The 13,151-nt window shown below is 50.7% G+C and overlaps 1 protein-coding gene across 4 annotated transcripts in view; it reads left to right on the top strand.

Annotated features, from left to right (window-relative positions):
- Positions 1-12,379, top strand: part of CNNM4 (cyclin and CBS domain divalent metal cation transport mediator 4) — a 38,378-nt gene extending 25,999 nt beyond the window's left edge. The window contains exons 2-9 of one of the 4 annotated variants that reach the window (XR_014315951.1): positions 479-622; positions 986-1,120; positions 2,718-2,887; positions 3,187-3,283; positions 4,919-4,981; positions 9,306-9,487; positions 9,779-10,770; positions 11,758-12,379. Coding sequence is in view for 2 of the 4 variants with exons in the window: in XM_082746861.1 (XP_082602987.1) it covers positions 479-622; positions 986-1,120; positions 2,718-2,887; positions 3,187-3,283; positions 4,919-4,981; positions 9,306-9,487; positions 9,779-9,976 (989 nt within the window). In the remaining 2 variants the exon portion in view is untranslated. Of the gene's footprint in view, positions 1-478; positions 623-985; positions 1,121-2,717; positions 2,888-3,186; positions 3,284-4,918; positions 4,982-9,305; positions 9,488-9,778 lie in introns of all 4 variants that reach the window. The other 3 variants (XR_014315952.1, XM_082746861.1, XM_082746862.1) reach the window with 3 other exon arrangements.
- The last annotated feature ends 772 nt before the right edge of the window (positions 12,380-13,151 follow it).

Below are 13,151 nucleotides of genomic sequence, written 5' to 3'. Positions count from 1 at the left end.
TTGCCATTTTCTTTCTTTCTTTTTTTTTTTTTTTAAAGATTTTATTTATTTATTTGACAGAGAGAGATGACAAGCAGGCAGAGAGTCAGGCAGAGAGAGAGGAGGAAGCAGGCTCCCTGCTGAGCAAAGAGCCCGATGCGGGGCTCAATCCCAGGACCCTGAGATCATGAGCTGAGCCGAAGTCAGTGGCTTAGCCCACTGAGCCACTCAGGCGCCGCCAAGACTTTGCCATTTTCATTCTAATGAAACAAAAGCTCTTTGATGAAATGCCTTAAAATTTAAAAATGTACTTTTGGTTTTCCTTTTCATAAAAGCAACATCTGTTTGTAGCAGAAACTTTAGGAAATAGAGAAAAGGGAAAAAACCACCCATGACCCCACCCCAGTGACTCATGACCCCAAATGTGTTAATATTTTGGTGGAGGCATCTCATGACTGGGCCCTTTGCTTTTTTCTGACTCATTGCATCATCCCCCAAGGGAAGTCCCACCTGGCCATCGTGCAGAAGGTGAACAACGAGGGTGAAGGTGACCCCTTCTACGAGGTGCTGGGCCTGGTCACCCTGGAGGACGTCATTGAGGAGATCATCAAGTCTGAGATCTTGGACGAGTCGGATATGTACAGTGAGTTCCATTCTTCCCATTGGCCTGGAACCCTTTTCCTGCTCACAGCCTAGGTGTCCTTAGGTGGGAAGGCCACACAATGCAGGGATGTGGGAGGCCCGGCGCCCTGAGGTCCAGGAACTGGGTGCCCCACACTGGCCAGGGTGAGCGTTGGGCACGTTGCTCAGATCGGTGAGAGGAGAATATCTTTGCTCACCCTGGCCTTCGTGCCTCAGCATCGAGCCAGGGAGCCTGCCTTGAATCAGACAGTGCTGCTTGTGTGTGGAAGAGGGGACTGCAGAGCCGGGAGCTGGCGTGCAGGTTCTAGTGTGTTCCCTAGTCACTGGGAACCGAATTCTCAGTTCTAGATTCTTTCTCTTACAGCCGACAATCGAAGCCGGAAACGAGTATCTGAGAAAAATAAACGCGACTTCTCAGCCTTCAAAGATGCTGACAATGAACTCAAGGTGAAAATTTCACCTCAGCTACTTCTGGCTGCTCATCGCTTCCTGGCCACGGGTAAGAGCAAGAGGAGGGCCCTCAGGTGTTGGTGGGATACAGTCATGGAGGGGAGTTCTTGGCCTCTGGCTATTTGAAAGGTGCAGGGGAAACGTGGCTGCCTCTGAAAGGGGGCAAGGTGGCTTCCCTCCATCCCTGGGGCGCTCCCTGTGGTGATTTGTTTTCTCTGTTGATGGGTTGTCACTGCAAAACTCTAGGAAGCATTCGGGTTCTGAAAATAACTACCACGCAAGTGGGGAGGGCGAAATAAAAAAAAGAACCATTAGGAGTACCCGAGGTGGGCACTGGGGTTCCCCAGACCCCTGGATGCTGGGGAGAAGGAGGGCGAAGGAAGCCCTTGCACATGTTGTGGGCCCACAGCACTTGTCTGGCTCATGTACTCATAGCCTGAACCCAGCTCTGTTCTCATCACTCCCCCCTCCCCTCTGCCTGCATGTGCTGAGGCCAGCAGGACTTGACCTCTAGATCAGTGACATTCCTCTCCTCTCACCCCGATTCAAAACCCCTTTGGGGACCTGGGTGATTGATTTTGAAAAGCTCCTGCTTGTTCCTCCCTCCCTCCAAATCTGACTCTCTTCCCAACCCTCACTTGCTAAAGGGTGTTAATTCTTTGTTTTTCTTGCCAGGGCATTGATGATGGTGCTAATGATAATAATGATGGTAACATTTATAAGCGCTTTCCATATGTCAAGCATGTGTCTAAGTGCTTTACATGTATTACCATTTAACCTCACCATGACCCTACCAGGTGTTTTGTTTTTTGTTGTTTGGTTTTGTTTTGTTCTAAGGAGTTTCTATACCCAGTGTGGGCTCTAACTTGCGACCCTGAGATCAAGGGTCCTATGCTCTTGCCAGTTGTATGCTCTCAGCCGGGTGCCCCAACCCTATGAATTTTTTTTTTAGTTTTATTTATTTGAGAAAGGGAGAGAGTGTATGCGGGGGAGGGGCAGAGGGTGAAGAATGGGAGGAAAAGACTCTCAAGTGGGCTGTGGAGCCTGATGCAGGCTTGATCTTACCACCCTGAGATTGTGACCTGAGCCAAAACCAAGAGTCAGACACTCAACTGATTGAGCCACCCAGGTCCCCAACCCTAAGAAGTTTTTTTTTTTTTTTTAAATTTAATTTAATTTTTTTTAAAGATTTTTTTTTTATTTATTTGACAGAGAGAGATCACAAGCAGGCAGAGAGGCAGTCAGAGAGAGAGGAGGAAGCAGGCTCCCTGCTGAGCAGAGAGCCTGATGTGGGACTCGATCCCAGGACCCTGAGATCATGACCCGAGCCGAAGGCAGCGGCTTAACCCACTGAGCCACCCAGGTGCCCCTAAGAAGTTTTTAATCCCCATTTTACAGATGAGGAAACTGAGACACAGGTTAGGTAATTAGCCCAAGGTCATGCGCGCCCAGTGTGGGAGCCACTATTCCAGCCTAGGCAAGCAGACTCGAGTCTGACATGTCTGGATCCAAGGGGTGCTGCTTTCCCACAGAGGTGCGGAACCGAAGGGAAGGAGGGCCTGGGCAGCAAGCAAGCACAGTGACCGTGTTCCCGGTACTGTCCAGCCAGGCCCCCTGTGAAGTCATTGTCGTCTTTCTTCCAACAGAGGTTCCCCAGTTCAGCCCCTCTCTGATATCAGAGAAGATCCTGCTGCGGCTGCTCAAGTACCCAGATGTCATTCAGGAACTCAAGTTTGATGAGCACAACAAATACTACATCCGCCACTACCTGTACACCCGGAATAAGCCGGCGGACTACTTCATCCTTATCTTGCAGGTGGCCGGCCTGCTCCCTACCCACCCTCCTGTGCCCGCTCTGCCTCCTCACCTGCTGAGTTGGCTGGGGGATTCGGGGCTTTCTCCTGTGCGGCCTGCCCCCGAGCCTCTGCTCCCCCTTTGCCCGTCCTCCTTCCGAGAGGCCACCCTTGAACCTCTGGATCAGGGCACCTGAGTGCTTCAGGGCTCTGGAACCGACTCTTCCTCGCCCTCCCTTCTCCCTCTTGCCTTGTCCTTTTTCCCCCTCAGTTGGGCTTTCCTTCTCAGGCTGTTTGTCACCCTGACCCTGTGTTCTTCCAGGGGAAGGTGGAGGTGGAGGCCGGGAAGGAGAACATGAAGTTTGAGACAGGTGCCTTCTCCTACTACGGGACCATGGCCCTGTCCTCGCCCACCTCTGGTGAGTAGCTGGGCTGCCTCCATGCTGCTCTCCATCATATCTGAATTGGGAGACTTGGACTGGTACCCCAGAGTCTAGGGCCATCCAGGTGGCTCAGAGGAGAGGGAGGCCAATGAGGGCCAGAGCTGCCAGGGCCTAGTGGAGGCAGTCTGGAAGAGCAGGGCCTGGTCCCTTCGGACAGGATTCCAAGAGTGGGGAAGAAGAGACGGGAAGGGGAATCTGAGCCAAAGCCTGTAGGGAGCTGAGAGCGTGTTCTGAGATGTGAGACCAGCCTACCAGAGCCTCCAGGGGTGGGAGGGGGTGGACCATGGGGAGTAAGGACATGTTGGGGAGCCCCAGAAAGTGGCTGGCATTTGGTTGAGATAGGAAGCAAGAAGCCGTGAATGGCCTTGGAGCAGCGGGACGTACCATAGCAACTGGGTCATTGGGGCAAGTAGTCATAGCAGCGGGAAGAGTGAGAGACGGCAGGTGATGGAGGCTACAGGGTCTTGCTCACAGAGACTGGGGCAGGGGAATAGAGGTGGGGAGTGAGGGCATCCAGGGAGCCTGCATCCAGGGAGTCAGGGCAGGGCCCGTTTGTCAGGTAAGGTGTGGATGGGCTTGGCTTTTCAGGGGGCTTAGCCACTGCCTTTTGGTTAAGGGCTGGTTCTGATGGCATAAAGGGATTTGGGGCAAAGAGGGGACTGGACACACCCTGCAAGAGAGTTGTGGGAAGTCCAGGGAAGGGCCACTCTGGCCACCCTAGTGCTTTCTGCTTCTCTAGTCTTGGGTCGCTCAGGCTCTCTTTGCCAGAGGGGCCTTGTGGCTAGAGTGGGCACTCTGCAGGCAAGACCCAAGTCTTAGAAGATCAGCTCCTTGCTAGTTGCCTGGCCCTTCTGAGCCTTGAGTGGGGCCCCAGGTTGCTGCAGGCCAGAAAGTGGTAATCCACTTTGTGGCTGGGGGATAGGCCACACACTGAGGTGTGTGTGGCTTGTGGAGATCCTCTGTGTTACGCCTGTTGCTGTCCTTTGACAAAGAGGACCTTGAGCGCAGGGGGCCAGGGCCCCCTGTATATTGATATAGCTCAGCTTATTGGCTGGTGTGATGCAGCTCTGCCCCTCTCCCAGCATGAGCAGGCTCCAGGAGGAAGCAGTGGGAAAACAAGACTCCAGAGCTGGGTTTTGGAGCAGGGGACCCCTGCCTGGATGTCTCTGGCCTAGGGAGAAGTTTTCAGCCCCTCCCAAGAGCACCTCTTGCCAGCCAGCTGGGGAAAGTCTTGTCCAGGAGGGCACATGGTCGTGGGACATTTCTTCCAGGCACTTTCTCTCTGCAGTGATGCCTCAGAGGTTGGGTCTGGGTCCTTAGCTCCATCCTTTGAGCTAGAGGCGCTCAGGTTCCACTTGGATTGGCCAAAAGGGAGAGGAGATGACTTCAGCCAGGGGTGGGGAGGGCCACTCTGGCTTCACTGTGGGATCCTCTGCCCCCCTTTGAGCAGCGCTCATTGGTCTGCCCTAAGCTCCCTCCCTGTCAAGAGTCCACTATGCCCCTCCCAGGGATACTAGCCCCCAACAGATCTGCTTCACCATCTTGTTCCTGTGTGTCCATGTTCTGCCTCCTCACCCTACCCATCGCTGACCTTCTCCTCTTTTGCTCCAGTGCCTTCAACCCAGGTCGGGTGTCCGCCTGGCAAGCGGAACTCCCTGCTGTCCTGGCTCTCAGGTAACACAGCATGGCTGGAGAAGTTTGTGCTGCCACCTGTTGCCTGAGCCCACATACCACAGCTCTGTTAACCTCTCCCAGCAGCCGCTGGGGCTCCCCACCCGCATTTTGGGCCTCCCCACCCGCATTTTGGGCCATTCCACCTGTTCACGCTTGTGGATTAGCCTGATTTGCACCGGCTCTGCTTGGCAGTGGGCCCTGAGTGCTTTGCCCTGGTCCTGGAAGCGCTTCCCCAGAGATCCCTCAGTCCTTGAGAACACACATGCATACACAACGCGCGCGCGCATGCACACACAGACACACAGCTGGAGTGGGAAGGGAGTGTTACTACTTCTGGCTGGGCCAAGTGAGCCCCAGCCTTTGCACACCCCTGTGATCAAGGCCACTCACAGACATCAGGATGCCTTGTCATCCCATCAGCTTTCTCTAAAAAACTTGCCTCCTTTCTTCCCAGACTTTGCTCTTCATTCTGTTGCTGGGGTGTCTGCCTGTCAGGTGAGGCAACCGCCAGGCATCAGAAGTGCGGCCCGGGCAGACTGCCTGAGTGCTGTCCCTGTGCTTGCTAGTTAACAGGATTCCAGGAGCTGACTTCCTCTCAGTCTTTTGTTCCCCCTTGTGTAATGGGAACAATACGCGTGGCCCCTTCTTAGACTTGTCAGGGCAATGAGAGAATAGGTAGGGAATGTTCGGTTAGAGCTAAGTTTTTATTTCTGTTTTTTCTTGGTTACAACTAAAATGTGACATTCCAGTTGGAAAGTATCGAGGAAAAGGCCCCATGCCACATGCTGTTTCTGGCCTTTGATACATCACACTCCTGAGCCTTATCCCAGGATTGCTGGCAGCTGTGTTGGTTGACTCGGTCGCACTTATATGGAGGCAGCAGAGGGTGGCAGAAAGTGCCGGTCTCCCCATCAGAACGCTGGCCTGCTGAGCCCTGAGGAGGTTAAGAGCATTGCCAAGTGCCTTTGGGCTCTAGTCTCAGTGTGTAACTTAAAGAAGTTCCTGAGGCCTTTGACAGTCCTAAAAACCTATCCCCAGAGTCTGTTATTTCCCATTTTATATTTGTACAGCTGGCTTTTTTCTCCCTCTCAACTGTACCAAAGCACAATTTTCTCTTGATTCTCTTAAAAAAAAAAAAAAAAAAAAAAGTAAAAAGGTGAATTAGAAGTCACTTGTTCCTTTCAGACAGCCAGCTTCTGGTAGTGGGAGGCAGTGGGAAGCTGCTAATGGCACTTGAGTGGGTGATGTTGGTGGACCGTGTTGGTTTTCCTTGGCCAACACCTCAGCCTCCTTCTCTCTTCCACACTTGCTCTTGTTTCATACTGACCAGGGAGGGGTTCATGTATCCATGGGTTGGGTCCTGCTGTTTTTACCTAAAACAAGAGCAGAAATCCAACTTTCTTGTTGGAGCCAAGTGTTCCCCCAGGCACACGTGCCTTCATTGGTTATCTCCCCTTATGGACAGTCCTTGTGGTGTGTGTTCTATATAACAGCATGAGGTAAACCTCTTTATGAAAAAACTTTCTCTGTGTTTAAGATTATATCCTTAGGATATGCTTTCAGAAATGGAATTACCAAGTTAAAAAACCCCTATCTTTTTTACACATTTATTACTCTGTTTAATTTTATTTTTTAAGGTTTAATTAATTTATATTTTTATTATCTTTTTATTTTTATTTTTTAAATTTTATTTATTTATTTGAAAGACAGAGATCACAAGTAGGCAGAGAGGCAGGCAGGGAGAGGATGGGAAGCAGGCTCCCCACCGAGCAGAGATCCTGATGCGGGGCTCGATCCCAGGACCCTGAGATCATGACCCCAGCCAAAGGCAGAGGCTTGAACCCACTGAGCCACCCAAGAGAAGAGCCCATATTTTTGTTTTTTTTTTAAGGTTTTATTTATTTATTTGATAGAGACACAGCAAAAGAGGAACACAAGCAGGTGGAATGGAAGAGGGAGAAGCAGGCTTCCTGCCAAGCAGGGAGCCTGATGCGGGGCTTGATCTCAGGACTCTGAGATCATGAGCCGAGCCAAAGGCAGATACCTAACGACTGAGCCACCCAGGTGCCCCAGTTAACTTTTATTTTCTTGAGAGAGCAAATGAGCAAGTGCAGGGGAGGAGCTTTGGGAGAGGGAGAGAGAGAATCTTGAGCAGGCTCCATACCCAGCATGGAGCCTGACATGGGGCTTAATCGCATGACCCTGAGATCATGATCTGAACCAAAATCAAGAGTCAGAATCTTTTTTTTTTTTTTAAAGATTTTATTTACTTATTTGACAGAGATCACAAGTAGGCAGAGAGGCAGGCAGAGAGAGAGAGAGAGAGGGAAGCAGGCTCCCCGTGGAGCAGAGAGCCCGATGCGGGACTCGATCCCAGGACCCTGAGATCATGACCTGAGCTGAAGGCAGCGGCTTAACCCACTGAGCCACCCAGGCGCCCCAAGAGTCAGAATCTTAACCAACTAAGCCACCAGGGTGCTTTGGATTTTCGTTTTCAAGTAATATCTACACCTAATGGGCTCAAACTCACAACCTGGAGATGAAGGGTCACATGCTCCACAGCCTAAGCCAGCCAGGCACACCTTATAGTTCAGTTTCAGTCATAACAGCAATATAGCTTATTTAGAAAATTGAGGAAAGGGAAAAAATTAAGAAAATTAAGCAGTATTGGGGTACCTGGGTTGCAGAGTTGGTTAAGTGATTGGCACCTGGTTTCAGGTCAGGTCATGATCTCAGAGTCCTGGAATCAAGGTCCTTGTTGGGCTCTATGCTCAGCGTGGAATCTGCTTGAGATTCTCTCTCTCTCTCTGCCCCTCCTGCTAGCACAGTTTCTCTCTATCTAAAATAAATAAAATCTTAGGAAAGAAAATGAAGGGGTATCATAATACTATTGTTCAGAAACAAAGGTTTCGTATTTGGGTGTATGTCTTTTTAGGGTGTCTGTTTTTAAAAAGGCCATGTCACTAACTTACGTTATTTTTAAATTCAGATTCTGGAGTGTTCATAAGTATTAGTTAAAAGCAGTCCATCATCATCCAAATGATGAATGTGACGTATTGGGTAATGTTCATAGTATTTGTGTTCCTTTTCTAGAACTTAATCAGAGGTATTACTTAAGTTGGGATAAGTGACACACTTGTGATCTTCTAGTGATCGTATACTGCCCAGTCATAGGATATCCAGACCATGTTTTCCTAGTTCTAGGAAGGAAGCCCAAAGACAGAGTATTACTCAGTTCAGTCTCACTCAGTTAAAGCTGTATTGGTCATTCAGTCACCTGGCCTCGTGATGTTTGCTCTCTTCACCATTTGTTCATCTCTCTTCACTGTTTGTGGGAGTAGCTAACTTAGTAGATAGTAACTTAGTGCTCAACTAAGTAAATAAGCCTAGTCCACTTCCTGTTTGTTTAAAAGAAGCCAGCATGCCTTCACGATTAACTTCTTTGTGCATTTCACTGTTTTCTAAGTGTTCTCAAAAATAAGAGCTAATGATATGCAGTCTGTGTACCATTCCTTTCTGAAAATAAGGAGGCTGCTCTTCCTCATTTGTGGTTGCGTCGTCCCTTTCCTTACAGTGCGCTGCACGTAGGCCCTGTTGTCCCTGGGGGAAGAGGTACCTCCCCCACTCCCCCAGGGTTTGCCTCAGGGCAGGGGGATGTGGATCGGACTTGAGGGAACCGAGGGAACCGTGGGCTGGTGTGGGAGGCCTGGCACTCCTGGGGCTCTAGGCTCCTGTGAGAGGAACCTGCTGCCCCGTCCCCCTTGTCAGACTGACAGGGGGCCCGGCAGACACAAGTGGGCAGGACTGGTCCATACAGAGTGGGTCACCTGCAGAGCACACTTCTGACCTGAGACAAGCATGTTAAGATGTGACTAGGGTATCATGTTGAGAGGTGTGTGTGGATGTGTCATAGGGTACAAACTCTATGTTCTTTTTAATGTAAAAGTGTATAGTATATGTCCCTTGATACAAGCTGCTTTAGGAACAAGGACAGTGTCTGGTCCACTGTGAGGGATAATCATGGTGTCACCCTTGACTGATGAGTTGTCGGGGGAAATGAGGGGATCTGGAGACATAGATTTTGTGTCTTTGGTTTTGGTTTTCTGCTTTGGTAAGCTTTTTAATACTTAACTGCACAACCCCTCTAAACAAACTAACTCTCACTTGCTTTAAGGAGGCCAGACCTTCTGCAGTTGGAGCTTGTCTGTCCTTCAGAACTGCTCCGTTCTGGTGGGGGCCCCACACCTGCGTGACTGGGGCACAAGAGGGGCTCCTGTGAGGGGCCCTGGAACCCCCTGGCCTTACCATGTTTCTCTCCCCACAGACCACTCCCCGGCCCACCCCAGCACCCTCAGCCGCTCAGCCTCCCTCAGTTACCCGGACCGCACGGATCTCTCCAGCGCGGCCACCCTGGCAGCCAGCGCCAACCAGTTCGGCAGCTCTGTCCTGGGCCAGTACATCTCCGACTTCAGTGTCCGGGCGCTCATGGACCTCCAGTACATTAAGGTGAGTGCTTCCTATGTCTTTCCCTCTGGGCAGCATGGTCTTCCCCGTCCCGGCCATTTGGATCACTAACCCTCGGGCATCAGCAGCTCCTTTCTTTCACCCCCCACACAGGGCACAGAAGGCCCAGACCTGAGACGTGTGTCTTCCTTATTCTTGTTCCTCACAGTCTCCAGCTAGGCACATCCTCTCTTCCAGACCCCCAGCCCCAGCCCTGGCCAGCCTCGTTGCCCTGGTCTCATAAGGCTTGCCTCCATCCCCGCTTTCTGTGAACCTCACCCCTTCTTCCTGTAGATCACCCGGCAACAGTACCAGAATGGGCTGCTGGCCTCACGCATGGAGAACTGCCCTCAGTTTCCCCTGGATGGCTGCACCATTTGCACGGAGAACTTAGCCGGGAAGCCCGAGCTGCCTGTGGTAGATGAGACCACAACTCTTCTCAATGAGCGCAACTCTTTACTGCACAAAGCCTCCCATGAGAGCTCCATCTGACAGGAGGGCCCGGGGCCTCCCGCCATCCCTGCGGGGGTCTCCCCAGTGGGCCCACATGAAGATAGGGAGCCTTGTAGGCCAGAAGGAGTGCAGATAGCCTGTCTAATGGAGCAGCCACATGGCCCCCAGAATGTGGGGAATTCTGGCCTCTGACAGGGACCTCTGAATAGCTCCGAAGTAGCGGCTGTCCAGCCCAGGACTGGCAGGGCAGTGGCCCAGCTACCACGAGCAAGGCTGTTTTTTACTGAGAGAATTTCTGAACTAGGCTCATTGCTCCTCTTTTTAAATATTGTTTGGGGAAAGGAATGGGGAAGGGGAAGACAGGGTTAAGGAACTTTATTTAAAACAAAAAAAAATTTTTTTTTCCACAAAAACTTTAATTAAAAGGGGTAGGGTTTCTCACCCCGGGAAGCAATAGCCATAATCTGCTCCCAACCATGACCTTCTGGCTTACGTCCCGGTCTCAGGGAGCCTACTTTTCCTCCTCTTCCCCTTCCTCTTCCTCCTCCTCCTCCTCCTCTTCCTCCTCCAAAGATGGTATCCCAGAGGCCTGCTGGAGGAAGGTTTTTTTCTTGGGAGGAAGACAGTTCCTTCCAGGAAGCAAAGAACCAAATAGCGCTGAGAACAACTGGCTGGATGCGTGCACTGAGGCTTGTCTGACGTCACTGAGGCCGAGGGATTCTGGGTAACTCTGATGAGGGACATGGTACTCCCAGCTACAGAGAGGAGCACACCTACTCCTGTCAACTGCTGGATCTTGGAATTTCCTAGAACTCGGCTGATGGGCTCTCCTGGTGAGTTGGGCTAGGCTGAGGACTCTCACCCCTGTCTCTACTGATTTGACTCAGTGTTAAGCAGGGTCTTAAGATTGCTTACCCCTGCTCCCCAGGCCCTGCCCTTACTTTTACCAAAGGTTTCCCCCTAGGTGGGAGAACATCTACATTACGGGTGACGTGTCTGAAATAATTCCTTTCAGTTCCAGGAGGGAATCTGGTCATGGGCATCTGTGTTGTTAGCAGTTAAGACTATCCTCTTTCCCACCCCACAGTGAAAGTTAGGTGTCAGTCACTGAGCTATGAAGTCCTTCTTTCCAGACTCCCTACTTCTCATCCTGAAACCCCATTGCCTCTTGGATTGAGGACAACAGGACACATAGGAAGACAACCTAAGCAAATTCTTCATGCCCTTTCCTCTGTGGCTGAGGCTTACCCAACCTTGTTCACACACTTAAAAACCCAGGAAAGGAGGTTTCCACCTAAAAGGCACACTGCTGGCAGCCCTGTTTCCCCCATCTTAGTAATCCTAGCCTGAATTGTCATCCTGGCCTTTGCTATAGCTCCGCCCCCACTTGAAATTCTGCCCCAGTTCCTTTTCCCTGGGGCGAATGAGGCCCTGCTGCATAGTTCCAGGCTTGCCGCTGTTGGGGAGCCTGTGGGGCTAAGGTCCATGCTGGCCCTTTTGTCGGGTGGAACAGTTGCTGGGGGCCCAAGATCAGGCGAGGGAGACTGCACACCTTCCATCTAAGTAGTATTTATTGACCCTTTTCTCATAGTGACTTCTGTCACCCCAAGTACTCTGTTCTTCAGGCACCTGGAAAATGTTAACTCGGGACCAGGAAGTGTCTGCACCAAGTATGCTTGCCCCTGGCCAGTTCTATAGTCTCCCCTAGTCACAGAATTTATTCCTCAAAGTCTGGAGAGAAGGTAGTGACATGGGTTCTCAGTCATGAGAAAAAGAAAAACAAAACAGACCTTTATTCCCTGTGGGGGGAAACCCCTCAGTTTTCTACAGGAGCAGCTTGCTTTCTGAGTCCACATGGGAGCTTGCAAAGCTGTGTTCCTGAGAGACCTGAGTGCCAGGTGGAGCAGAGCGCATTGGCCTGAACCAAGTGAGTGTGCGAAGTGAAAGGAGCAGGTGCACACACTTCCACAGCTACCTCTTTGCACACACAGTTACTACCAACACATGGGCCCTCAATCCCTCCCTTTCCCCACTTACAATCACTTTTTGCAGAGGGTCATAATTATTTCCAAATATTACTGGTCCCATGACTTCCTTCTCCCAGTGCAATTTTTCACTTCCTATTCCAACCTCTGGTTCCTGGGTCGAGCCGTACCCTGGAGCTGGCCCACCCCTGCGTGTCTTCCCACGTCAGGGAGACCTTCGCAGATGGCCTCCAAGTGGGTAGGCAAGTCACAGCCACCATAGCGAATAACTCATATTTATTTTGCATAAGATTTTAATTTGTATATTTTTGTGATTTATTTTGGCATTGTTATGAGTTTGACTCTCGGGGAGTTTTGTTGTTATGACTCTTGTGTCTTTTGTCACAAGACAGTGATAATATTTGCTAAACAATATATGGAATTTATTTTTGATTGGTAATAAAAAATGAAATATGAAGTCTTGGTTAGTCTACAGTTTGCCTGTTTGAGTTCGGTCGGTATTCGGTATCTATCATCGAGATGGTTGGGACGCCTGGGTGGCTCAGTTGGTTGAACGACTGCCTTCAGCTCAGGTCATGATCCTGGAGTCCCGGGATCGAGTCCCACATCAGGCTCCCAGCTCCATGGGGAGTCTGCTTCTCTCTCTAACCTTCTCCTCGTTCATGCTCTCTCTCACTGTTCTCTCTCTCAAGTAAATAAATAAAAAATCTTAAAAAAAAAAAGAGAGAGAGATGGTGGCTGTGGTTGGCTGTCAACCTGTGATAGGGCAAGGGGCAAGTATTCTGGGACTGTTTAACAGGAAGCAAAATACATATAATCAAGGCTGTTGTCCCAGGAGTTAGAGAGTGGCAGTTGCTGTAAGATGGGTAAGTGTGCTCTGCTGCCGCAATTAGGAATTTGTAAAAATGGATAACCCTAGTCTTCTGCCTGCAGGTACTGGTGGGGGCAGTTAGAGGGGGAAGACAGCCCCTTCTTTCCCCCCGGGGGCTGAAGGAGAAAGGAGCTTGATCCCACAGTTTCATGTTGTTTCATAACATCCAGCTGCCTTCTCATCCTTGCTCATGAGCCCGTGGTAGTCTCAAAGTTGGACAGTTCAACCCCTAAAGAGGACACCTGAGAGTCACTGCACAGTGTCGACTCTTTAGGTTTCTGCTGTGTGCACTTTCACGGTGCCCATAGGTACTATGCCTACGGTGTGTGATGGAGTATGCTGGGGGCAGGGGCCAAGT

The sequence above is a fragment of the Mustela nivalis genome, assembly GCF_964662115.1.
Source record: "Mustela nivalis genome assembly, chromosome: 8".
Taxonomy (NCBI): Eukaryota; Metazoa; Chordata; class Mammalia; order Carnivora; family Mustelidae; genus Mustela; species Mustela nivalis.
This window is presented reverse-complemented; position numbering and strand designations above follow the sequence as displayed.